The 25,936-nt window shown below is 35.2% G+C and overlaps 1 protein-coding gene across 1 annotated transcript in view; it reads right to left on the reverse strand.

Annotated features, from left to right (window-relative positions):
* Positions 1-6,487: 6,487 nt before the first annotated feature.
* The window catches only part of VEGFC (vascular endothelial growth factor C), an 82,108-nt gene continuing 62,659 nt past the window's right edge, over positions 6,488-25,936 (reverse strand). Inside the window, 4 exon segments of the mRNA XM_075709631.1 lie at positions 6,488-6,602; positions 11,148-11,478; positions 11,732-11,841; positions 15,926-16,077. Coding sequence (XP_075565746.1) covers positions 6,488-6,602; positions 11,148-11,478; positions 11,732-11,841; positions 15,926-16,077 — 708 coding nt within the window.

The following is a 25,936-nucleotide window of genomic DNA, read 5'->3' on the forward strand; positions in this document are numbered from 1 at the left end:
GAGTTACTAAGTATTTTTCAAAATAAACGACAGGAAGTATATCTTATATTCTTTTACAGTATGTTTCAAAGAACAATGACAAGTAACAAAGTAAAGGGAAACATTAACTGGTAGATCTGCAATAGCTAAAGACGTGATTGTAAAGATTTGTAAAATCTGAAGGTTTGTAAACTTAATACAGTATAAATCTAATGCAGTAATGCACTGAATGAATAGATGAACTTTAAACGCTTCAATTCTCTAAAGCGTAACCTGTTACTATTAATCTTCCAGGAGAATAAAATACTGATTTTTACATATGCGTTTGCAGCAATATTAAAACATCTCATCGCTGCACTGTCTGTTGTTGCAAATAAATATATGAAAGTGCTGTCAGACAGTTTTATAGCTCCCCCACAAATGACACTAATGAGTACTTACTATGTATTTGAAAACTCACTCTCTTATTTTTGGAAACTGCCGTTGATAAATGCTTCACCTCTACATAAAGCATATATTTGTATTTTTTTCATAGTTTGGAAATGAAAGCAAATGTTAGTACTTCCTCTAATGGATGTAACTGACTTGATTTAGCCTCAGAAAAATACTTCAGTGTTTGCTTTTTTTAAGCTTACCTTAATTCTACTTGAGTTTAATTCCGGAGAAGCTTCCAGGCAGCACATCTGCTCATATGTTTAGATTTAAATTTTTTTTTTTCTGAAAGAGGTACAAATCCAAAGTATTTTAATGCTTCAGTAACAGGTTATTTGCCATATTTTAAAATAAGTATCTCTTAAATGTTTTATTAAAAACTGACTGGAGCAACTGAAACTGAAGTAGTATTTACCTTGATGTTATCCCATGGACTAAGTTGAGCCTAAAGCGTTGTGTGACTCAGTAGCTCTCTGCATCCAAATTACTGGACAGGGTGCAGGCTGGTGAAAAGCACATTCAGCTCATGAAGACTTACAAATACTGTCTATCCTTAAAAACGGCATTATCCTTCTGGGAAGGATCCTGTGACCACATTTCATGGGTCTTCACGGTGGTGTAAAGCATAGAGGTGGGTATGTGTGTGCTAAGGAAGAGCACAGACCTCAGGTTTTTTTGCGGTATGTTTGAAAAGTCTCCTTACCTGCCCTTGAGCCCTGGCTTTTTTCCAGACAGTGTGAATGAGACACAAACATAAACTCAATTACAAGGCTGAATTTAGTTCCAAAATGCTGTGCTGGACATCGCTGAGGACTGCATTGAGTGCAATGCTAGACTGCAGAGATAATATCCAGCTGAATTAAAGCTTGTGTTTTTTACAGGGAGGGTGATATCATAAATTGGCTTGTATGTTTTAAGTGTAATTAGCTAGGGTGATTTCTGCATCTGTTATTTTTATTTGCAAGTTTGCTTTGGAAGGCTCTCAAGTGAAATAATTTTTAGTTGCTTGGGCAGATGGGATTTACACACTTGGAAACTGAAGTTTCAGACTTCTTTTTAACACTCGTTCATATACGTATAGTTAAGAGTATCACTAGATAACTAAAAACAGATTAATCCCCATGTTGGCATGATTATTTAAAGTAGAGAGAGGAAAGAGGTCTTAATGGTAACAGAGAGGAAAGCAATGCCATTTTTAGTGAGAGATTGGACATAAAAGGGAAATGGAAGGGTTAGAGTTAACAGTGATATATCAGAAAGGCTGAAAGAGAAATACAGATATTCTTATGGGGAGACTGAGATATGGTCCAGAAATCTAAGAGAAGTAATTTAAGATGAGAAAGGGGGCAAAGGGGAAGAGTTCAGTGACCACATACGGCTGATTATAAACGTAGAAAATGGATAAAGAGTTTGCTGGAATTCACTTGAAAGGTCAGTGTCTGTCAGGAATGGATATAGTACTCTTACCCAGGAAAAATACCTGAATCTACAAAATGTTATTTTCATGACAATGTTTTGCTGAGAAGAAAAGGGAATAAATGGTAATATACAATTTTAAAGAGATTTCCATAGTGGTTTGTCAACAAGTAGCAATGCTCATGCAAAAGAACAAAGCATTGTGTTTTAAGATTCCACCCCCCCGCCCCAGTATGTGCTATGTTTTGTAATTCAATACATTCTCAAGCTGAAGTAAGGTCCCCTCATTTGTAGTTTCAGACCACAGATAAAATATACATTTTTATAATGATATATTACTGAAATTTTAGAAACTGTGGTATTGCACAATTGGTGACCTCTTAATGCTTGCTACTGTTCAGATTCCATTACAATATTTGGACATGAAAATCTAGACAAAATGAGTCCAGATATGTTATTCTATAAAAATATTTTGACCTATCCAGAGCTTTTAAGAATTTTAGTGTAATCTGGAGTCTTAAACCTGCATTAAACTGGCCTAATTTTATTAGGCCTTATTAGTCCTTCATATTTATTACAATAAAAAAATTAAATACCTGGTCCAATTGATCTTAGTATTTCATCACTCAATCAGAAGGTTGTCCTGTGTTCTTTCCCAGAAGTTTTATCTGAAAGGGAAAAGGAAAAGAGAAAGAGAACAAAAGGAAGCTATTAAATAAGTTATCAACTATTATTTTCATCTTTTCAATAAAGTAAAAAATCTTATAATATCAAAAATTATTACTATATCATATTGACTAAATTACAAAAGTTCTGAAAATTCTGAGTTGATCACCTTTAAACTTTTCTACTTGAGGGCAACCTTTTGTACCACCAAATAATGCAAAAGTACATAATATTTAATAAATAATCTTTAAATAATATATTCTTAAATTAAATATAAATTAAATAATAGTTAAAAGAACATATTCTGTTCCTCAGGCTAATCTGCTGATGAGCTTACTGGCTGCATAAATTATTCCATTCCTAGCTTTTGGCATAGATGTGATAGCTAGTTATATTTCCAGAAAATATATATATATGAGAGAGAGAGAGAGAGAGATGTTAAAATTCAAGGGCATCTGGAGTTGTCACTGAGATCTGAAGACTGAAAATGAGAATATTAAAAGCAATCCTAACACTAAGCCTTTCAAGATGATATGGTACATATGCGAGATTTCACGCTGGTCTTTCAAATAGAACTAAGAGAATTGGTTTGCTGTCAACTTGTTCAACATGAATTAAACAACCGTCAGCAGACTAACAATGCTCATGCTGTAAATAGCATGCATTCTGTTAATACAGGTAGAGAGGGGTTGCTCTGCATAGTACTATATTGAAAGAGTACAGAAACTGTTGTAAATTCCTGATGAAATACAAACATAAGTCTGTTTGCTACTAAATGTGATTTACTGCAGTTACACACGTTCCTGCCTTTTGTGGAAGGTACAGGGGTTTTAGACAAATAACAATATAAACTTTTTATTCAGCGTTAGTGCAGAATAACTTGTATATAGAATGATCACCTACATTTTTAGATCTTTCTTATTTATATATTTTAAGAATACTAAATTAAGATTTGAAATGAAGATGAAAATTGCAAGGAGATGATTATAATTAAATAACACTTCAAAACTGAAAACAGTGTAAATCTATCAGCTACTTTATATAATAGATGCAAGGAAGACCTGCTGTGCAGATTATGCCACCACTCTCTTTCTCCACAGATAAACTCTTGCTTAAATATAGATGATTTTGTGACAGTACTGAGATAAACAGAATCAGATTTTATCACATAGAATGGCATATCTGTAGCCTATACTAACAATAGTAATTGTGTTCTCGTGTATAAAGCATTTAAAAAAACCCCACTGTTTTCATGTAAAGCAGAATTGGAGAGCCTGATTAGCAGAAAATGCTATCAACTGCTTGCATAAATTATTCTACTCATCTGCATATCTTTGAGAACAGTTCACCAGTCACTTTGCTCAGACATAAACCTGATTTGTGGTAACTTTTAGAAGTCAGCTCTTTGCTTTCTTTAAATCTTAGTTTTACTTAATGATTTACATAATATATGTCCAAAAGTCTCAGTGGAAAGTTAAGAAATTGAAAAAAAAAAAAAAAAAAAAGAAAGAAAAAGATATTTGAGAAAGTAATTCTTATTGAATGCTGATGTTTGTAAGAAAGTTGGAGCTTCCTGTTCAGTGCTCTCATTTTCAAAATCCCTGCCTTCCCTGATGGGTTTTATGATTTTGGAGTGTAGCATGCTCAGTAGAAATCCAAAAATCTGCTTAGCCAGAATGATTTTTATTAGGTCTGTTTTCATGAACTCCCTTCAGATAGTTTAGACATATAAAGCAAGCATTGCTCAGTTTAGGAGGGTTTGTTTTTTTTTTTTTTTTTTTGCACAGTATTGTAACATGCACTTTTTATAATCTACACAGTATTACTTGTTAGAATTCAGATTTGCTCTGTCTTCACTTGTGCCCCCCTCCTTTTTAACCACAAGTACATATTTTATCTGTTAGATACTGGCTTCCTTAGCATCATTTCCTGGTTTCAGCTTTGGTTTGTCCTTCCCCCACTGCCTCTCTTCTGTATTGGGCTTGGATAGAAATTAAAAAGCCTAGTTTGGGAGCTTCACCTTGTTTTCTCAAGTCTTCATTGAAGTTTGCTCCTTAATTGTTTTGTTAAGGTATTTTATGCTTCCTTCAAGCGGCTGACATATAGAAGTGGGTGCCTGGATCTCTAGTAATACTGAATGAAGTTTCGGCTATTAACCTCTTGCTATTTAGATTGACATTGCCAGTTTAGACACTGTTGATTTGCATGACTATGAATCCAACTGATGGGAATTGTGTGTTGTTATACTGGCATGAAGTTGTGTTTCAATGTTAAATTGTCATCCTGAGTTCTACCTGCATTTGATTGCTGAGGCAATATAGTAATAAAGACATTCCTCAGTATTTGTATGCCTAAACTTCATCCTATTATCCTATTTGGATAACAAATAGCTGGCTTCTTAGGAAGAACATTGAGGACACTAGACATACAGTGGAAAGTGTGAACTCTCAAACTGCTTCTCATCCTGCCTATTTGTTAGACTGTCTCAACTCATGATGGGGGCTGAGAAATTAGAAGTAGCTTTCACTCAGTTTTAGGAACTCTGATATCTAAATATTCAAGGATCTAGAAAAGCAAGTCCTTATCACCAACTTTCTAGGAAATAATTAGAAATAATACAATTTAATTAATAACCCTTTTAAGAACAGCTGCTTAGAACCAGCACTTCAGAATAATGACATCTAAAATTATTTTTGCAGATCTGCCCACGCCTGTCACAAATTCTTGCTTTGCAGCTTTGCTTGTTCCACTTCTGCACCCAATAAAGTTTCCATAGTTTAACAACTTCCTTCCAGCTTCTGAAACATTTTAATTTTGAATAGATTATTCTATGCACATTGCTCTTCCCATGCAAGTTAAAAATCTTACCTCTTTTCAGAGTTGTAGATATTTGATTTCTCATTCTCTTTATTAAAGAGAAGTCCTGACCATTTTTTTATGTAGAGATGATGTCAATCCATACTAGACTGGTGGAAGTCCTTTCATATCCCCATTGGAATGTAAAATGTATTATTTTTCTTCAAAGTATTTTTGCACACAGATACATTTTTGACCAAGACATCTGATTGACTATATGTAAAAGTGCATCAAAGCATTCTGAATTATGTAGTTGTAAATTTTACAATATCGCCTGTAATACTAAATAAAAACCACAGTTGGGATTTCCACTTTCCTACTAATAACCTCCAATAGACATTATTTTACATTATTCTTTAGAAATGCTAACAAGAAGTAAAATAAAAAGTGAACATATTGGAATGTGAGTAGTTGCTGCTGTCCTTTAAACATAGTCCTTATCCTTGGGCAATGTGCAGGTTCTCCAATATTTTCATTAGTTATTAGTTGTACTTGCTTTGCTAGTTTTGTTCTAGAGACAGAAATATCACTGGGTCATGAAACACTAAGTATAACTCTTTCTGTTTCAAAGAAAGACATATATAACAGGTATGAGAAAATGTCTGTAGTCTTCCTTTCACAAAAGTGCTTTCTCTTAATCACCTTTCCCCCTTTTATGAACTCTGATAATAAAGCTGAATTGTAGTTCCTTTCTTTAGGCAGATGATTAAACATTCTCACCATTATATAATACAATTTCCATTTTATTTTAAACATACTTTGCATGATATAAAAATATTGATCACAGTGAGCTTTAACAATTGTTACTGCTATAAACAGAAATGCTGCACAATGGTTTTAGTGGAAATAAATTATATAGTCATTATCTCTTTTAAAAAAAAAAAAATCACAAGAAGGAGAACCTAGGCTGTTTGGTCATTGGCAGAAAATAAGTCCTTACTGAGTTCTTTACAAAACATGAACCTCAGTTATTTTCTACATTTGCTTTCCACATCTTGAGAAAAGCACAATGTGTCTGTCTCTGAAAGCCCCACAGGGTCTCTGGTGAACATTTAATTCCAAATATTAGCAAAGTTTCTGTTGTTCTTTTGTTGTAATGGAAAAATGTACACCAAAATAGCAAGTAGTGCTCTCTTCACTAATTCATAAGTGGTCTTTTCCAATATGTGGGTACACAGCGGCACACTTCTTCACTAAAATAAAATCCAGCATCACAGCGTTTCGTTCGGACTGTACACGGCGGTCTGTAACAACTAAAGAAATGAGAAAAAGCGGGCATTAAGATAACATGTTCATTTATATTAACCTGGAGTAGAAATCTGTGTGCATTTAGATTGTCATTTCTCGATGGGATATTTAATTGCTACAAACCCATATTTTTTTACTTCCATTTATCTTCTTGCAACTACTTTTAATTGGACTATTCTTCACAAAAGACAATGAAAGAATAATGAATGCTAGTGAAGAGAAATTATTCTATTGCAACAGATACCCATGAATATTTTTAACATATTGTCTGGTTGTAGTTGCATTCTAATCTTGAGTGGTACTTTTTAAAAATTAATTTTGAAAATATAGTAATATTTTCTGTACTCAAATTGGCTTGTTACAACCTATTGCATGGTGCCAGTTTGAGGTGGCAATCCAGAATCAGGTGATAATCAGATCTACCATCTTCTTACCCAGGACTGTTTCTCACCTTATTCACTAACGCAGTAAGACTGAGAGAGATTTGTCTACATATGTTACACTGTGACTCTGATCTTGAAAATGAGAACGTGCTTCCTTTCAAGTTGCAAACTGCTACAGCCACTCTCTGAGGCCAGTGGGGATATATCTACACTTCATACTGCATCTGTGTGCATTCTGAAGTAAGAGCAGAGCCTGCATGTTTATGGTAAATCTTAAATGAAAGAACAGAAATAGCCCCTATTTGATTAAAATAAATTTAACAGAAATAGAGCATTAAACCAAAAGTCACATCTACCTAAGAAGCAGCAGAATTTTTCTTCACAGGTTCCTTGACTGAAAAATAGAACTTACACAACGATAATATCTGTGGTTGTCCCTGAACTCTTCCTTTTCCTATTTTATTTTTCTATTAAAACAAGAACTTGACCTAAAATAACCTTACAATAACAATGCTAAATACTTTCTGGTGTATAATGGAGACAAAGTACAAGTCTGGGTTTTTTTTTTTTCAGATGCTGGCAATGAGTCAAAAGACAAAATATATGTTTCGAATTTCGACACAGTTATACTTAAAACTTGTATTTAAATAATGTGTGCCTGTTTGTGAAACACTGGTATTATGATCTATTACTCTAACCCATACTCACTTCAATTCAAAGACACTACAGTACACTATATTAAGGCGATGTCACTGTCCTCTTCCCTAGGCAATTCTTGTTTCAGGCTTGTGGCTACTCTTATTATTGTTGCAGATAAGTTAATATGTTGTGTGCTTGTTTTGGATACCAAGTCACTACTTTGCACTAATGTGTTTATGATATGAGGTCTGGATTACAGTTACATCAAGTCAAGCCAGCTAGTTCAACTAATGAACCTGGCTATGAGGAAAACAATAAGGAATGAGGAAGACTGTAAACATGACATTTATTAACTAGTCACATCTTGTTCAGTATTTTCAATGTCATTCATCATAGATTATTTCACCAGTGTGGTCTTTCTAATTAAGGGAGTAACATTTTGTGCCACTTGATATATCTGAGATCAGTGTAACAGCTCATGAGAATCTCTCAAAGCCCTGCTGATCTGTTGCCCAATAAAGTTTGGAAACAATGGTAAAAGGCAACAAAAATCACAGTGTCACTTGAGAAAAAACGCAAGTGAACTTTACCGTCTCGCATGTTTGCCAAAGAATCTAATACTCTGAGCAAATGGGCAACCGACAGTAGGTTTGTTCTGGGGAAAAAGGTACTCCACAGAGACGCAACGGATTAAACACTGAACTCACTTGCCTTTTTGCTCATCTCTGCCATGAAAGTCAGACTATTTCATGTACTGAATGACCGCAGAATGAAATAAGAGAAAAATAAGAACAACAACAAAAAAAGACAAAGCCAAACTCTTCCACCCACCTATGACATGTTGCACAAAATGAAAAGCAGTCACGTAATCATTAAATATGAGGAGTTCACTTTGTTTAGGATTCGTGCCTCCTAGTGAACTGTGAACTTCAACTTAACTTATAGTTGACAGTGCTATAAAGCATCTCTCCCATGTGAGTTTGTGTCTAGCAGCAGTCAAGGTCAGGTTACTGCAGTCTTATCCTTATTTGGGACATTTCAACAGAGCAAGAAAGCCCCTCTCCTCCTCTAAAATGCTTTGCAGCTGAGGTGCCTACTTATCTGGCCCTGCCAAAACTGACCAAAATAAATTTTTGAGGTGATAGCACAGGGTGAATAGTAGCAGAGTCATTGTAACTATATAAATGTTGCTTCCTTAGGAAACTGCTGAACAATAGACCAGGTCTTTCAAAAGATTTAGGCTGAATGTTGTTTATGGAATGCTTTCATGTCACAGATGTCTGTTTTGATGAGGACAGTCTGAGCATGCTGGAGGTAAGATAGATGTGCAGTTAATATGTATATAGCTGGCAGAGTCAGTGGCAACTTTCTCTTTTCAGTCAGTAATTGTGATTTTTGCTACCAAATGCTCACGTTTGAGATTTTGGAGAGTCTAACATCTGCACAGATGAAACTGAAGTAGGAATGCTACTTCTAGTGGTAGTAACAGCATGATCACCTTAAAAATCAGTATGTTTTATGGTGTTGGTGTTTTTTTTTTTTCCTTTTGTTTTTTCTTCCTATCCTAAATGCTATTTTGTTCCTGTCTGAAGCAGGGTCTAACACTAGAGGCAGAAGCATTTTAGGTACAGCGCATAAAAATGCAGGTGCTTCAAAACCAGCATGTATAAGGACTATCTGTCTGCATGGGGAACTGTCTAGGACATGGCTACAGGGGTCTGCTCATGTCTAGGTCTCGGCCATCTTGCACAAAGTTATAGAGTGGTACCTCCACTTATGTGGTCTTACAACAGCAAGGGATCTTTCTTTCAAAAGATAAACATGATGTTGCAGGGTTTTTATTCCTTTTACAGACAGCTTGTGGACACACCGAAAATGTGAGAAACCTATGCTAAGTGCTTTCTTAAGAAGGAGGAGAGATTGCATCTTCTATTTTCCTTGACAGCGCTACTATGTACAGGGCTATTGGTTGTAGAGCTATAGAGTAACAGCATATACAAATCTTTCTTCCTCCACACAAAGACAAACTGCTTAGAAAAGAGCAACAGCTAAAAGCATCCTATACCACATTGTCCTTGGAAGTGAGAAAGGGATTCAAACTCTTTATTGTATTCAACCACAACACAGAGAAAATCTGAGCTCAATTCCCTCCTTCCAATACTAAGTCTTTACATCAATAGAGGTGGCATCAGGTATCTATTACAGCATTTCTTAGCTTTTTAAATGCCTGACTTTTCCAGTTGTGAATGTTCTTCTAAAATACACATAGTTTATATGTGTAGCACTGCTGGAAGCGCATGCTTGAGTACCACTAAGGCTCTGTAATGTGCTAAAGCAAATGTAATAAGGTTGGTTTTTTTCCCTTTGTAAACATAAAATTGAAATAAGAACTGAACAATAGAGAAGAAATTATTTCTTATGTTTCTAACAACTCTTCTGTTCCACTCAAAAGGTCAAACACAGGAAAACAGGTAATGTCAGTTATTAATTTGAGAGACTTCAACGCAGGTCTCATTCCTAATATTACTCATTTGTTCTTTGTTCAAGATGAACTAATGTATACATGTATCTAGCAATATACTTATGCCAACTAATTACATGTTATATTAAAAAATACATAAGGTTTACTTTTGATAAGCAATAAATTACCACAGACATTTAAATGTCTCAATTTTCTATTTTTAACCTTTCTGGAATTGTTATTTGTCATTAATATAATACAAATAATTCCCATATATTAATAAATAAGTGATCTTTCTGCCCCAAATGTGATTGTTTCTGTTTTAACAAATTAATCTTACAGGAAAACTTTCCTCACAAAATATACAAAGCAGAAATAATACTCTTTGTTTCTCAGAAACTGAAGTAATTCACATTTTTATATATAGACTGCTACCACTATGGGTGTAGCAGTCGTGGAAGGAAAAGCTCCTGTGACACATAAAGAAATTGCAGAGTTTTCTTCCTGACCAAATCCCATTTTAAATTACGAATGTGGGCAGTGTGTTTTATAGTTATATATGTCTACTTTTCACAGAAATCACACAGAGCTATAAGACTTTTTATGCACTCATAAATCTTTAGTATCAGTTGAGTGAAATGAAGGATATGCAAAAATTTAGGAAGTGAAAATGAATGATGGTAATCTCCAGAACTAATCCCTGAAATCTAATTAGAAATATTTGAGTTATTTGAATTGCAGTATTTGGTTCTTGGAAAAAATAGAATGGGATTTTAAGCAGCATAAAAAAAACCGGGGAGCTTGAACTTACACCTCATTTTTGATGAAAAGAAAAAAAATCACATGAAGTAGTAGTAAGAGTACAAGAAACTAAACATGCTTTAAAATACTCTTTCTGCCTAGTAGTTTCCTCTTAGAGATGATAAAAGTCATAGAAGATAAAACTGAATTGAAGAGAGGCTTACTGTTTACTTAAGGCTTCAAAACAATCCAGCAAGACAGCTAATGACACAACCCAAAATTTTATACCTTAAACACAATGAAATGGCTAAAGACTGAGTTTTTACCTGCATGTCTGGTGATGGAACCTTTTTCCTTTTAAGAAGCATTTATTGGGAGATTCTATACATTCACAGATGCATTTTGCAGGATTTAGTGGCTGATGTTTAGGACAGGTCTTTTTACATACACACTGGCACTTATCTTCATCAAATTCCTTGTTAGGCCCACAGGAAGCAGGCAGAAGTTTGTTTTTGCACATGCATTGACACGATGATCTGTCTAATTCTTTGTGAGGTCCACAGCTTGAGGGCCGCACACCTCCTTTGCAGACACATTGACAGGTTTCTTCATCCAGCTCCTTGTTTGGTCCACAAATATGGAAGCCTTCAGATGTGTCTAGAAATAACAGCAGAGAAGTTGCACAATTATCAGAATTGTGTCTCTACCTATCCCGTATTTTTAAGGGAAGAAATGGTATCAAATTCATACATTTTAAGGTGTTTTAAGAACAAACATATGTCAAAAGACAGGCAACAACCGGTAATAGTATCAATAAAGATTCGACTATTTACTTTTCATGTTTTTAATTTCTCCTTTAGGTAAATCAAAACCTGGAACTATGTTTAATCATTTAAGCAAAACTGCTTACCAGAATCTCCAAGGTTAGAAGAGAAACCAAAATCATGCTGTGCCAAACATCTGCAAATTTGATTATTCCAGGTATGATTTTTTGGACAGGTCTTGTTTGCCACATGACACCTGTGGAATGAAATACACTGTTGATTTACTACCATAAGAACTCAAGAAAAAAAATTATTTTAGGTGCTAATTAGCTGTGTTTCCTTCCATTACAAGAACCTTTCAAAGAGCTTCAGCTCATTCATAATCTTATTTTTAACTCCTATCAAATCTGTTACTAATTAAGGTTCTCCCCACTACAGGAATCTTCAACCATTGGTTGAAGATACCTTCTCACATTTCAAGTTTTAGCTCTTACTTCTAAAAACTGACATTTGCACTTTCCTAATGTAGTTTGGAAACAGATCTAACCCTTGAATGTAAGTCTCATATAGAAAATAGACCAGTATAAAAAATCTTTGCATGCCAAACACCCCATAGGTGGTAACAGGCTTAATTTTCTACATTGTTTTTTTGCAGTACAAAAACGTTTTCACACACATAGACGTCAAAAGACAGCTGACAATAATTTCTGAATGAATGCTGTAGACCAAACTCTAATTTCTAAACCAAAATTAGATTATCAGATTCCTTTCCCCTTTATGTGCAAGTTTTGTGACATTTACTGACTCTTTCTCATCAGCCACTCAAATCCTGGACAGGCTTCTTGAACCTAAAGATACGGACTTCAGCAGTGATGCCTCTTCACTTTAGAAATTAAAGACAATAAGCAATTTAACAGTTTAATGCTCTTTACCTGCTAGAGTTTTGCAGCCAAGGTAGTGGTAAGCAAAGAAAGCAAAAAATCCTAACAGCAGTTGGTCTCTTTTTAAAGGATGCCTGAACTTAACTAGTAGGTACACCACAGATAAAATATTTGTGTGTTATTTGATCTTCCTTGCTTGCAATTTCTTTATCAGCACAGGTGACACTACAACTTTTAACAAGTCATGCCTAACTTCATGCATCCAGGCTGTGCCATTTATTAATTTTCTGTAGTATTTCTAAAATCCTCATCTGTTAAGACGGCACATAAATTAAACATTTTAAGCACTTTTCATTCCCCTGAGCACCATTACTCATGCATTCAAAAATGCAGGTGCTGGGACATTCTTCCGTGATCATCATTCAAGTATACCACTCCCCTTCACCACATTAAACGACTCTTTGCTTGTAAAGACTGCTGTAGTTTAACATCACCCTGCATCACCTCATGTTTTATCAAGCTGGTGTTTCGTGATTTCATTCTGCTAATGATCTCACTCTTGCTCCCTCACTTGGCACATACGTCCTTTTGCCTGCCTCCTGATTCTGCTTGAGAAATCGTATGGATAATTTACAGATGTATTATTGTATTCTGTTTTTAAAACAAAACAAACAAAAAACCCAACTCACACCTGGAGCAGCCTGGCTCTAGCCAGGAGTGTTCAAAACTAACTAAAAAGGAAGCCAGGGTGACAGTATGAAGAAAACACCAAGCACACATGAACGAAGAAGACAATGTTGATACAAAACCCAAGTTACCAGAACTTGAAGAGAATGATATGTATTTCAGTGTCAGGGTTGGAGACACCCAGCAAAAGGAACTGGAACTGCTTGTTTACAAATTCTGCTCCTGTTGCTAGTACAGAAAATTACGGGGGGATATGGCTGAAATTTTAAAATGACTTATTGTAATATTTTAGGAAAGTTCAGGAAGGCTAGGAAAAAAAAATCGGAGGCAAAACCACTTTGCAGAAAATTTCACTACCTCTTTCCAAATCATTGTCAACTCAACTTGGGGAAAACAAACAAACAAACAAAACCCCAAACAAACCCCATCAGCATGCTAACTTGTTACCTGTCAGTGTCAGAACAGATAATGCACAAGAGGGGGAAACATTTAATGTGTACAACATACATCCAAAACCACATCTAAAGTATGCTCATCAGCTCTGTAAGTGCCTACCTACAAACCATGGAGGGAAAAAAGTCATCATAGAGACTTGGATCTGAATTATGTATATTGAAGGCTGCTCTGCTCCCCGCCCCCACCCCAAATTGTTGAACTACTAAAACAGAGTGACAATTTTCTAAGTCAGTTGCACATCTTGATGACATTCTATATAAACAGAGAAGAATACAACTTAAGATACCATTAATCCAGGAGGTATTCTGAAACACTGGTTAACATGAACTGACGTGCCTCAGCTCCGCAAGTATGTAGAAGTAGCTACTACTTTGTAGAAGTAAAAAAAAAAAAAAAAAAAGTGGGAGAACAGGCAAAGACCTAGACCTTAATTATCAGGATAAAGTTGTGCAGAAAATATATTTTATATAAAAAAAGATCGACTATTTGTATTCTATATTACATGTCATTTCTCTCTTCTTTCTAACATGTGCCTGTGCATCATGGCATAAACCAGCCTTGAATTCTTATTAAATTAATGTTACCACCCTAAAACCAGAGATTATACTCTCAGGCTTTTCTTTTCAGTAATACAAACCAAAGTCATTACTATATTTCTGTTAAAATGAGCATGTTCATAAATACACACACATATGCAGGTCTGCCACCGTGACAAGAAAGTACATTTCCAAGTTTTGCCTTTACAACCATTTCACTAGCATTCAAACCTATAAATAAAAATGCTAAGGAAAAATAAGAAGTTGAAAAGAAATTGAGCACATTAGTACAAATTAAAAAAACCTCAGTGGGATTCTGAAAAGCAGCCAGGCACCCACCAGGAACATGTAAATATCTTTACTTTTGAGAAGCTAGAAGCACTCAGCTTGGGTTGGTTTTTTTTGTTTGTTTGTTTGTTTTGTTTTTTAGATTAATTTTCTTCTAAAAAGCCAAGATTTTAAACTTAAAAACAATACTTAAGAGTAGAGAAGGCCTGTATATATTCTGATCTAGTACTACTCTGTCTTGCCTTTGTTGAAACATGAATCCTTACTCACAGGACAGCCAGCTACCTGTGAGTGCTGCTCAAAGTCTTGTATCCGTACATTTACTTCCCTCTAACTACAGGTAGCTGTTTCCTGGCTAGAATAAACTCTTACAATGCTAATTACAACTGCTCTTAATCTGGAAGCACTGAGAAGCTGCCAAGAGTTCAGCATAATTTGACTTTATTATCGACTCTTGGGTTTTGATTTTTTATAATCTGTTAATCACGCAATTAATTAAACTATTAATAGATTTATTTCTTAGTATTCTTCTAGTCCACTGTTTATGATCCACGTTTTGATGAACATATTCAATAATCTGAATTTAAATACAATATAATCTCTGTTTAGCTGGAACATGTCAGAAAACATCCAGACTTTAACTGAATGAAAACAGAGAAGGTGACCTAGCTTACATCTCTGGGCATTCTGCACCATTCACTTGCTCTATTAAAAATGTCTACAATTCATTCTAGTTCAGCTTCTCATCATTGGTTCTTCCGTAAAGCAACTGTTATTGTTATGTATTTTTGGCCTACTAAATATTTATATATCATGAAATCATCATTCAGCCCTCTAAACCGAAAGGAAGGAGTTGTTCTAGTGTTTTAATAACAATTGCTTCAGTGCCGGATTTCTTCTATGACTTTTTTCATTCAAAAATCACCAAACAAATCAACATGCTAATTCTGTGGACCATCAATTAACCTTTTATTTCCCCTTCCCATTCTGTTTTATTTTCACTTCTGGTGTATGAAGATGTCCAAAAAGATTTGTCATCAAAGATTCCCTAAAAGCAGGCCTTTTTTTAACAGCTTTTTAAATAGGAAAATACAGTTTGAGACAGAAAATTGTCTATTCCTTGTTTGCAAAAGTAAGTATTTTTTGATAGCTTTTATGATTACTTTTTTTTTTTAAAGTTGATTTTATTGATGTTTCCTTCAAGCCTCAATTGCACTGTAGCTCTTTCCATGAAACAACCCCCACAAACAACATTATTTTTCATTTTTAAGTGACCTAGCCCCAGTTTATCCACTGGCTAAAAAGGTGCTGTGCTAATTACTTTAGTAACATTATCTCCATGTAAAACATATTAGCTCCTTTACAAAAAGCATTCTGCTACTACTACTAACGTGTATAAGTTCACCTATCTTAATTGTGAAAGTTTCCAGCAATATTTTTAAATCTACGGGTTTGCTCATAATGTGAAAGGAAAGACAAGTCTCATACTTACTGAGTTTGTGCTGCTGGCAAGGAACGTCTTATGATAGAATGAACTTGTCTGTAAACATCCAACTTCGACATGCATCGGCAGGACGTGTGATTGGCAAAACTGACGGTTACAGGTTTGGGGCCATGAGAAAGAGGCACTGTGATCTCAAACAACTATAAAAGGGAAAGCAAAGCAAAGCACTTTTTTTATAGACCAGTATCAGTACAACTAAAAATAGTATAAGGACATACAAAAAAAGCTATAAGGAATTTAAATTTGGGTTTCTGTTCTCTACCATCATTCAGTGACATATTCAGTTATACCGCTAAATCATCATGTGCAAAATGAGTACAATAGCTATGTTATGACAACATTTTTAGTGTTAAACCCTGTTATGTGCCTGTTTGCTTACTATAACATTTTAACATTGTTAAAAGAGGAGAAGGTACAAAGAATTCATTTTTCTAGGGGAAATGACTTCAAATTGGCAGCCTTTTAAAAAATCTAAAATGTAACATTTGGAAAGTGCTTCAAAAAGTTGGAAAACAAGAATAATTTTAAAAGGAGATAAGCTACAACCTAATACATCAGTTGCACAATTACAAGAGCTTGTGTAAAACAGCAGTATATGGGACTTAGATTAAAAAATTTTTGGATGAACAAGTTTTGAACCACAGCATACTGTATTTTTGACTTTCCAGTATTTCTATCAATGCAAATTATATGGTTACCCTAACAGAATGCATCTTGAACCACTAATTTTTTTTCAGGATATTAAGAATTATTCACTATTAATAAAATAATCATGTATGGCAATGAATAAAATCCTAATTTTAGTGGGAAATGTAGTTCAACTGGTGGAAGAGGACAACTTCAGTGATACCTTGTGGAAAAACTGAATGTGTGATAGACAAACAGTGAGACTCATTTCGTATTCAATTCAGGACACGTACTTTATCAAATTAAGGTTTCACTGTAAGACTCAAATCCCAATAGTATCCTGAAAAGTTAGGACATATATGTTAGGTCAAAGTCTTAAAAACTATTTTTGGTAGTATTTTTAATAGGATAATAGTGCACTGTTGCCTTTTAGGTGTTTAGTCACTCTTCCAAATATATCTAAGAATATTTCTGCATCTTCTGGGGACTTTACTACCCTTAAAAACATGGTCATTGGTTATTATTCCAGTTTCAGTTGACGAGACTGTATAACAAGACTTTAATTTTTAGCTGAAATCTATTTGCAATGCTTTTTTATAATCAATACCTTTATAGTATGGCGTATAGGCAGCATGCAAATGTAATGAAAATACTAGTAATTTTAAATGATCCAAAATATGAAGTACATCTCCAGGATGTCCTGAAAACAGTACCTTGCACCGAAGTACGCGAGCGAGCCTGGGTACTGACAAGCATGCAGGTGCAGCAGTGTGGGATATATTCACCAAGCACCCAGAAGGTAAAAGGGCATGCAACTTAAACCTAAACTGTATAAAGCATCGTGAACTCTGATAGATATTATCTATTTTACAGAACAAATTTTGACATTATTTAGTGCTGACCGCATCTGTAAAAGTTTAACATTAGGGGTGTCATCATACAAGGACTGAAATGGCAGAAGTATTATATTTGCATTTTGTTCTGTTACGGAAGATTACAGTGCTATTATTTTTGCTGCAAAAAAGTACCACATCTCTTACACTAGTTTTAAATGTGGGGTTTTTTTCCCCACTAGAATCTAAAAATGCAAACTGGTATATGTTTACTTTGCTAGAAGGAAAATCAAAACAGCAAATAGTTTCCTGCATCTTCCAAATACTGATGAAAAAACCTATCCATCTAGGGAGCTACCACGGAAAGAGTTTCTCTTGTTAGAGAGACTCCTAGCCAAAGCATGTTAACATTTGGATTCTTGCTCCAGCTGCAAAATAAACAGTACTTCTTAAAATTTTGGTCTTGAGTCATTAATAAGATAAGGGCACAAGTCCACTTCTAGTTTAAAGTTTGGTATCAATAAAACGAATGCCTAAATCAGTGTCTGCTTCTCTCAAACATAATTATCACCAGACATACCTCCAGGGTTTTCAATAAGTTCAACACAGACTTCTGGAAACAGACTTTCTAATCAACTTTTTATTATACTTATGATACTTTTTGGCTTCCAAACCAATCTTGGCTCCTTTACCCTTATCTATTATAAAAGTTCCTTTAAATGAATCACAAAAGGCATTCTTATCAAGATGTCTCATCCAAAAAACGCAATAATCATAACACAGAGCTATCATTTTCATACTAATACTTTATATGAAAACAGCTTTATGATCTGATTAATTTCTTTTTAAAATATCCACCTCTTTGAAGGCCATGGTAGGTTTTGATATAACACACAATCTAACTAGGAAATTGGAGAGGAGGAAGGTGGTGTTGTAGATAAAGAGACAGAAAGGACTATGTTTATGAAAAACAGCTTTCATTTCTGCATACAGTACACATCTGAGTCCTTTTGGGTGTCTGTTTTTTAAATACTAATCTTTAAACAGATGGCAAAATTCACCTACATACTCAAGACTTGGATCTTTTTTAAACAAGCTGAGCTTTCAGAAGGACAACACAACCATAGAGACCTCTGAAAATCTGGACAGCTAAGAATCTACAGATGCAAAAGCCTTTACTATATTAAATATCTTGCAAGAAAACTGGTTTCTAAACCACATACATGAATTGAGCAACAGAACAAAGAGTATGGACTTAATTACAATGTTACACATGTAGAGAGAATCTTGTTTTCTCTGCTCTCTTATGACAGTATGGACTTGCTTTTCCGAAGCTGAAGTAAAACTCATTGTAGGGAGAACTGGTAAAACTTAGTAACTGAAGAGTAGCTGATTCTTTGCATGGACCAAACTGCAGCTGACTAGAAAAAAGGGCATGCTCTCTTCTTCCTCTGTGCTTGGAGTAGATCAATTTGCCATACTGCAAAGCACAGCAGACTCCAGACTGCTGGAGATGGCAATGTAGGACTATTGCTACAATTCCAAACCACCTGAAAGAGGTCCCTGTCAGCCCAATTGTCCTACTGTTTGGCATCAGGGGTACACCAAAAGAAATTCCTCTAAAACATTTGAGATGTACCAATTGTAAGTGGAAATGATGGTGAACATGAATTATCTTAATCTACATTTATCCTTCCATTTAAACTGTGAAAGGTATCAGTTTAGAGGTGAATATTGCTAACAACTATTCCCATCAACACTTCAGTGGTGCAATGCAAAAAAAAAAAAACCTAGTTAAACAATGTAAAGGTAGACTAGCTTCCTTGACCTCATTGAATTACCTTCAGTTTGTTCAACTAAATTCTCTTAATAGCAATGTATTTTACATCACCCACTAGTAGCTACTGTTTATACATAAAGTAAAAAAAAAAAAAAACAAAGCCAACTATTTACGTTAGAGATTATATTATATTAGGTACTACATTTCTAGTCCTCACTTTTGGAAAGTGCTTAAAATGATCCATGAACTAGCATTTTGAAAAATAGTATAAACCAGATCTGTTTTCATTAATGGAAATGATGGAAGTTGGAATTATTGATATGTTCTTCCTACACTTTTTATTTGGCTGCACATGCTACTATGATACTATATTCTGATACATACTGAAAAAGGAGATTTTATTCTTCTCTTCTGAGAATGAAAATATATCAAGAAAAGATTTCACAAGAAATACATTCTTGAAAAGTAGTCTGTTGCAGAAAATGGATTTAATACTCAGAATAATCCTGTTTAAATAATCTCTGGCATTTTGAAACAAGACCCATTCTAAAGAAAAACTACATTCTGCTCTCCACTGTGATAGCAGCATCTCTAAATCCAATGAAGTTATTTATGTGTAAGTGAATAAACTCTCAATATACATAAGCTGGGTTTGAATTATCATCTTAATAAACCATTTAATATTAGGTAAGATCTAACCTTCTGGAATGCCTTCTGGTTTTGTTAGCATCTCTAATTTATTTCTTCCTCATCTTCTTCATCCAATAGAACAATAAGCTCAATATCTGTTGTCACTACACGGCATGTTTGGCAACACGTAACAGCCAAATGTCAATATCTAGAAAGGACATTTCTATGATATATGAACCATAACATCTGTGTATGAGGCTGGTTCTTGACTCCCTTCTTTTCTGACAATATTGCTGGTTGTGGGTACCATTGCTGGTATGCACATTGCCCACACAGGTACCTCTTCTTGGAGATCAGATGGCTTATATTTCTGTCTGATCCCTCATTCAGTAAAGGATTAGTTTTACTGTATTCTTAGAGGCCCACATCTTCTCTCCCTTCCCAACTTCAAATCATAGTAAAAATTGGACTAATTCATGCTACAGGCAATAGGGAAAAGACATTTCCTTCAGGTCTGTTCCGGGGGAAGGACTAAAGACAGACATTCAGAACCAAAGACTGCAAAGAACAAGCTTCAGTCCCCAAAGAACACGAGATCTGACAGCAGTAGGGATTAGGGCAGTTTTTTCAGTGGATAGCTTTTATTGCTTGCAGTTTTGAGAAAATGTTAGTAATTATAGTACATTAAACAGCAAATTAAAGTATATTAAATAAGCATTGCTAGAGTTAGAGGCAAATACTCAAAAGTTAAAAGAAAAAATTAGACTCAGCTTGCCCATGCTGTCCTGTACGTTTATGCTACCAACACTGCACTGCTGTCAGGAAACCAGTGGAAAACAACCACTAAAGCAATGTATGACAGCATAACTGAAGAGTATTATATATAACAAAACAAAACAACACAAAAAAACCCCCACAAAATTACAGTCAAAGCTCTGTCCTAACCTCTTCCATATGAGCTAATATCATAAACATGTCAGTAACATACTATTAATCTCAGTAACACATACTAATGAAAGCTCTGTGTAACTGAACACCACTTGAAAAGTAGTTAATGCATTTCACAAAAACTTAACACGTGCCATTCAGCCAGTCTAAGACTGTGTTGTCACAGAAACCCAGCTCGCAGATCTTCAATTTCTCACCATTTCTAGTATGTCTTTTCAAAGCACTGTGTTCATTCGCCCCTTGTCTCCTTAGGTCTTCACCCAATATGACTATTCTCCATGCCAACCTCACCTCGTTTCAGCCCAGCCAGCCAAAGTTTCCCTTTCAGTCAGCCAGCCCACGAAGCTTGATTTCCCTTCCCTCTTTTTGGGCACCATAATTTTTAGCATTCTGGCACACACAAATCATGTCCCAGCTACTTTTGGATCAACCAGGTTCCTTCCTTCCCAACATGATAAAGGTGGGTGTATCAATGACAGGCTCTCCCTAGAAGATTGGATTTAGATGCCTAGATCTGAAACTGTGTCAGATTTTTCTTCAGCTCCAAGTTATAAAGTGTTCTAGTGACAAATATATCCAAGTCTCCCAACAATTCCACTATGTCTTTTTTTTAACACTTAAAAGTATGCAGACTGTCTCAAAGATAACAAAACATACATTCCTAATACAAACAAGTGTCCTATCCTTTCCCTAAAATAAGGGAACATGAAATTTTTTTTCAGAGAAAAATAATCCAAATTTCTTTTTAAACAATAAACAATAAAGTGATATACACTTCTCTCTCACTCTGGTCTAAGAACAACCACTTTTGCTGAAGTTTTAAAGCAAAAAACTAAAAAGTAAACACAACACATCAAGCTGAGTCAGGTATCTGGCAGAGAAAATTTCAACCCCTATTGTTAAATAATAGCAAAGTTAGGGTGAGAATGACAATAGAATTTATAATGGAGTACGTTGGGTAATCTTAATATTAGGCTGCTTAAACTAGAGTTGCTTACCATTGAACAAGACTATGTGTGACTATAAATAATTTTTCCCCATTTTTCTGTATCAAGAAAAAATTCAAGAGCCTTGCACAGTAAATGGCTTAGAAATTTTGTGCTAAAACCATGACAGCCATTCGTACTATATGGATTTCTTTTTTTAAAAGTTTTGGTTGCAGGACTGGTTTTTTATTATTATTTTTTAAGGATATGTATTTTCTGTCCCACTCACCATTATCAAGATGACTTTATATCTGTCTGTCAGCCTAGCTAAACGTGAAATGTTCATCTTCAAAAATGAAGGAAGGTCATTTTTCTTCATACATTTGGATTACACAATCTGTAATAAAGTGTATTTTAGGCTTAATACTTAACCTTCATTCCACTGCACCAGCCAAAATTAAAAGGCAGCATATCCTACAGACCTGAACGTCAGCTTCTTATGCTTGTATTTTCTGCCTCCCAGTACAGACAGGTATATAATTAACGAACTTTTCAGACTAATACAAAGGTAAGTGAGTAATTAGATCACTTTTAGAATCATGTGTGCAACTACAAACAATTTTTTTTCCTGGATTTTCATTCTTTTACACATAATTTTTTTAAATCCTTGAAGATCAGTGCATACTCTACTTCTCAGGTGAGACGCACAGCAAGAGGACACGGGGCAAAGGTGTCTCTGAATTGCTCTACCCAAGCAGACTTGGCCTTTGGCACTCCGCAACCTGCAATTACCATGATGCCAAGTGCAGCAGTCTCCCTTCTTCCCAACCTTATTATTTTTTTCAGCTATCCAGCTTCCAGGCCAGAGCTGCGTGGTCCTGCAGACCACCCTGGAGTAGGCTCTTTCCAGTTCCCACACTGGCAGCGCTCCTCCTTTAGCCATTTATAGAGCTGGAGTGGAGAACAGAAACAAGGGTGGGACCAGAGTCGGGTCCACAACCTAGAGCTCTGCATGATTTTAACCTTTAAAAAAAAAAAACCAAACAAAAAACCCCAAACAAACCCTAACAGCAGACAGGAATCTCCAAATGCATGACCTATCAGAGACCCTGTAAAAAAATTTCCCATCTATTCCTTCTCACTGATCCATAGGAAAGCATATATTTTTGATTCACTGCACTGATAGCTCCTTCTTCAGACTAGAAGGACTTCACGCCATACTTTCCAGAAAAACTGTCGATTTCTATACAAAGTATTTCTTTGCTTCAGGGGCTAATTTCTTCTGCGCTATCATCGTATGTGCCAATATCCATTGTATCAGCACACATTAAATTATTATTATGATGACTGACTTCTGAAATATAATCAAAACTCTTATTTTCCTATCAGGATGAGGGAAGCTTATAATTCTAGATACTTTTCAAATACAGGATTTATGTCCCTGTCCCCCGTCCCCCAATTTACATTAACTACACTATGTTATTCTGATGGACTGTAGTTTATTTTGGCAAGTTTCCCTTAACTTGACTGACTCTCACTTTCCATCACTTGTGATCTTTGCACTTCCTAAATTGTCAGTAAGGCTGGCCAAATATAACCGGTGTAACAGAGCACAAGGTGTCTAGAGAGATTTTTCAAGCTAAGGATGTAAGACTGTTTGATTTCAAAACTCTAAACTGGGAAGAATGAAAATAAGCTATTTGAAAAATGGTACATCATCATTATTTATTTTACTATCTAACTTTTTTGAAAAAAAAAAAGTATTTCAAGGTTTATGTGTGATACAACAGGAACTTATCTGATATAATACATTTCATATATGTTTAATATGCTTGGGTTCCTTATCCTATCCTTTTATATTTTAATCACCTTTTTTTTTTCCAGCAATTTTAACAAAAACCATTTGGAATTTATACTGATATATCTCCCACTATTAATAGTACCTACTATATCATTACAATCACATAGAAAAATGCATGGGAAAAGGCATAAATGGTAAAGTTCAAATCAACTGAAAATTCCTGTGACATATGCATCTCCAAACTGTGTAAAGGAACACCATGTACATCTCAAATATGGCAAACAATTTCAAGCTGTTAGCTTGTTTCCTGTGAGAAAAGCTCCTCTAAATCTAATTTCAAACTGCTTAGAAAGATGTTTTCCCTTGAGGGACTATTACTGTAACCATGCAATAAGAAGATTTAGGACCTTTACATCAAATGATCTGAAAGCAGCCAAAAAAATGTCCATCTTGCCAGCCCAGAGGAAGAATGGAATAGGATGGCTCTTTGACATCTGCTCACTGCTTCCCTTCATCTAAAAACAAGTACCTATAGGTGGGTCATACAAAAGTACAGCTGAGGGACAGGCTGTTGCTGCACCACTCTTTGTAACTGCTGTTGAATTACTGACGTCATGGAAACAGAAAATAGCTATTTGATTAATAACAAATTAGAGAAAAAAACAGCAGAACCACATCACAAAACCAAAAACCAACCAACCACCTTTCCCCATAGACCTTTATTAGACAAGCCACCACTTACAAAGTTGGGCTATTGGGGTGTCACAGATGAAGAAGAAAAAAAGATCTACTGCATTTTATGAACTAGCCTAGGAGGTCCTCAAATGTTTTCCAAGACCTTGTACCACATCTTAAGAAATTGTCTCATATCCCAATCATGATTGTATAAACACCCCTTAGCAACTACAGGAACAGTTTTTGTGGAAAAAATGGTATTAAAGGCAAAGCGGAATACTGTTCTGTTTTTCTCTTAATACAGTTAAGTAGCTAGAAAGGAGGAACACAGCCCGAACTAGAGAACTATTGACCCCTCTCTGGACCACCACAGTGTTCCACAAGCCAATCTGGGAACATCTGACCTAGTCCATTCTCCTGGCAATCAATGACTTGCTCCCCATAAAAATAATTTCTGTGCTTAGCTCTTTTTAATTAATTTTGATGAAAGCTGATATCAACTTTCTTTAGATTTTAATGTCTGGAACTAATGCTAGAGCTTGCCCTCACAGTAAGACCTCCAGCTGAAAAGTTTATTTCCCATTAAGCACTTTCTCTGCAGGGTGAACAGTATGAAGTTTATCTTACAGAGTTTATGCACAAAAAATAAAGCTACAAAAATGGTGACTTATGAAAAAACCAAAAGATGCCTGGTTACTAACCATTTGTTCTTATTTCATTCAGCAAATAAAAGGAAAACAGTAGTGAAAATAGGTGTGTAGGGTACCTGAATTCCATAGAAGGGTCTTGAATCCAATACTTTTTTCTTCCTAATTCTCATCTGATATAGGGTAAGCTGTGGTCACATAACTTTAAAAAGATTTGAGATGATGACAGATGAAGAGATATAGCTATAGCTCTCTTCCTTTTTAAGGGTTTTTTTTAAAACTGCATTCTGTCAAGGACCAGATAAAACTGGAAATCAGAAGCAAGATAGAAAACTCAGAGATTAAATTGCTTGCTTTTACAGAATAGGTCAGAAAACAAAACAATGTTATTGCCTCTTTCTTCTTTCTAATAAATCCTTTAACATTTTCCTTTTCAGTCTCTCAGATCTTTAACTACTCCTATATCATATCATCACCAACGACATCAAGAACTTAAAAAAGAAAGTCAGTACTAGGCTAAACATTTTCTACTAGGCAAAAAAAAATTACTTCACTCAATAGACATGAACAGAAAGATGAATAGAAAGGGATTATTTACTCCAAACTGACGTGGTGCTCGAAGACCAGAAACTCTGTGCTAAATGCAACAACTCTCTCTGTAACTAGATCATCCTTCATTCAAGAAAGCTAAACTTTATAAATACATGGCAGGGGGCGGGGGGGAGGAAATAAGGTAAAAAAGGTCGTATTTCTTTGCTTATAACGTGAAAATTATATTTGCACCTTTCAAGTAACTAGAATTAGGACAGCTGTTTGTGGGAATAACTATGGGCTTGAACAAAACCAGCGTTGTAGTTTTCCTCATTTAAGCTATCTGAGTTACATTATTCCTGTGCTCTGTGGCTGTCTACCAGTAGCTCACACTTAGGATTGAAAATTCTTGGTGGAATATACCATTTCAGACAGACAGATTTGGTGAGAAATGAGGACAGAAAATGTGTTTTAAAAAATCAGGTTTTTTTCCTGTTTTCTTTATATCCCCTTTTCCTAATCCCCTCTCCAGAAGGCTCAGAGCACTAAGAAATTAATAAAAGAATGACATTTCCATGGGCTATGATTTTATAGTTGGCTT

This window comes from Pelecanus crispus, chromosome 4, assembly GCF_030463565.1.
Source record: "Pelecanus crispus isolate bPelCri1 chromosome 4, bPelCri1.pri, whole genome shotgun sequence".
In the NCBI taxonomy this organism is placed as follows: domain Eukaryota; kingdom Metazoa; phylum Chordata; class Aves; order Pelecaniformes; family Pelecanidae; genus Pelecanus; species Pelecanus crispus.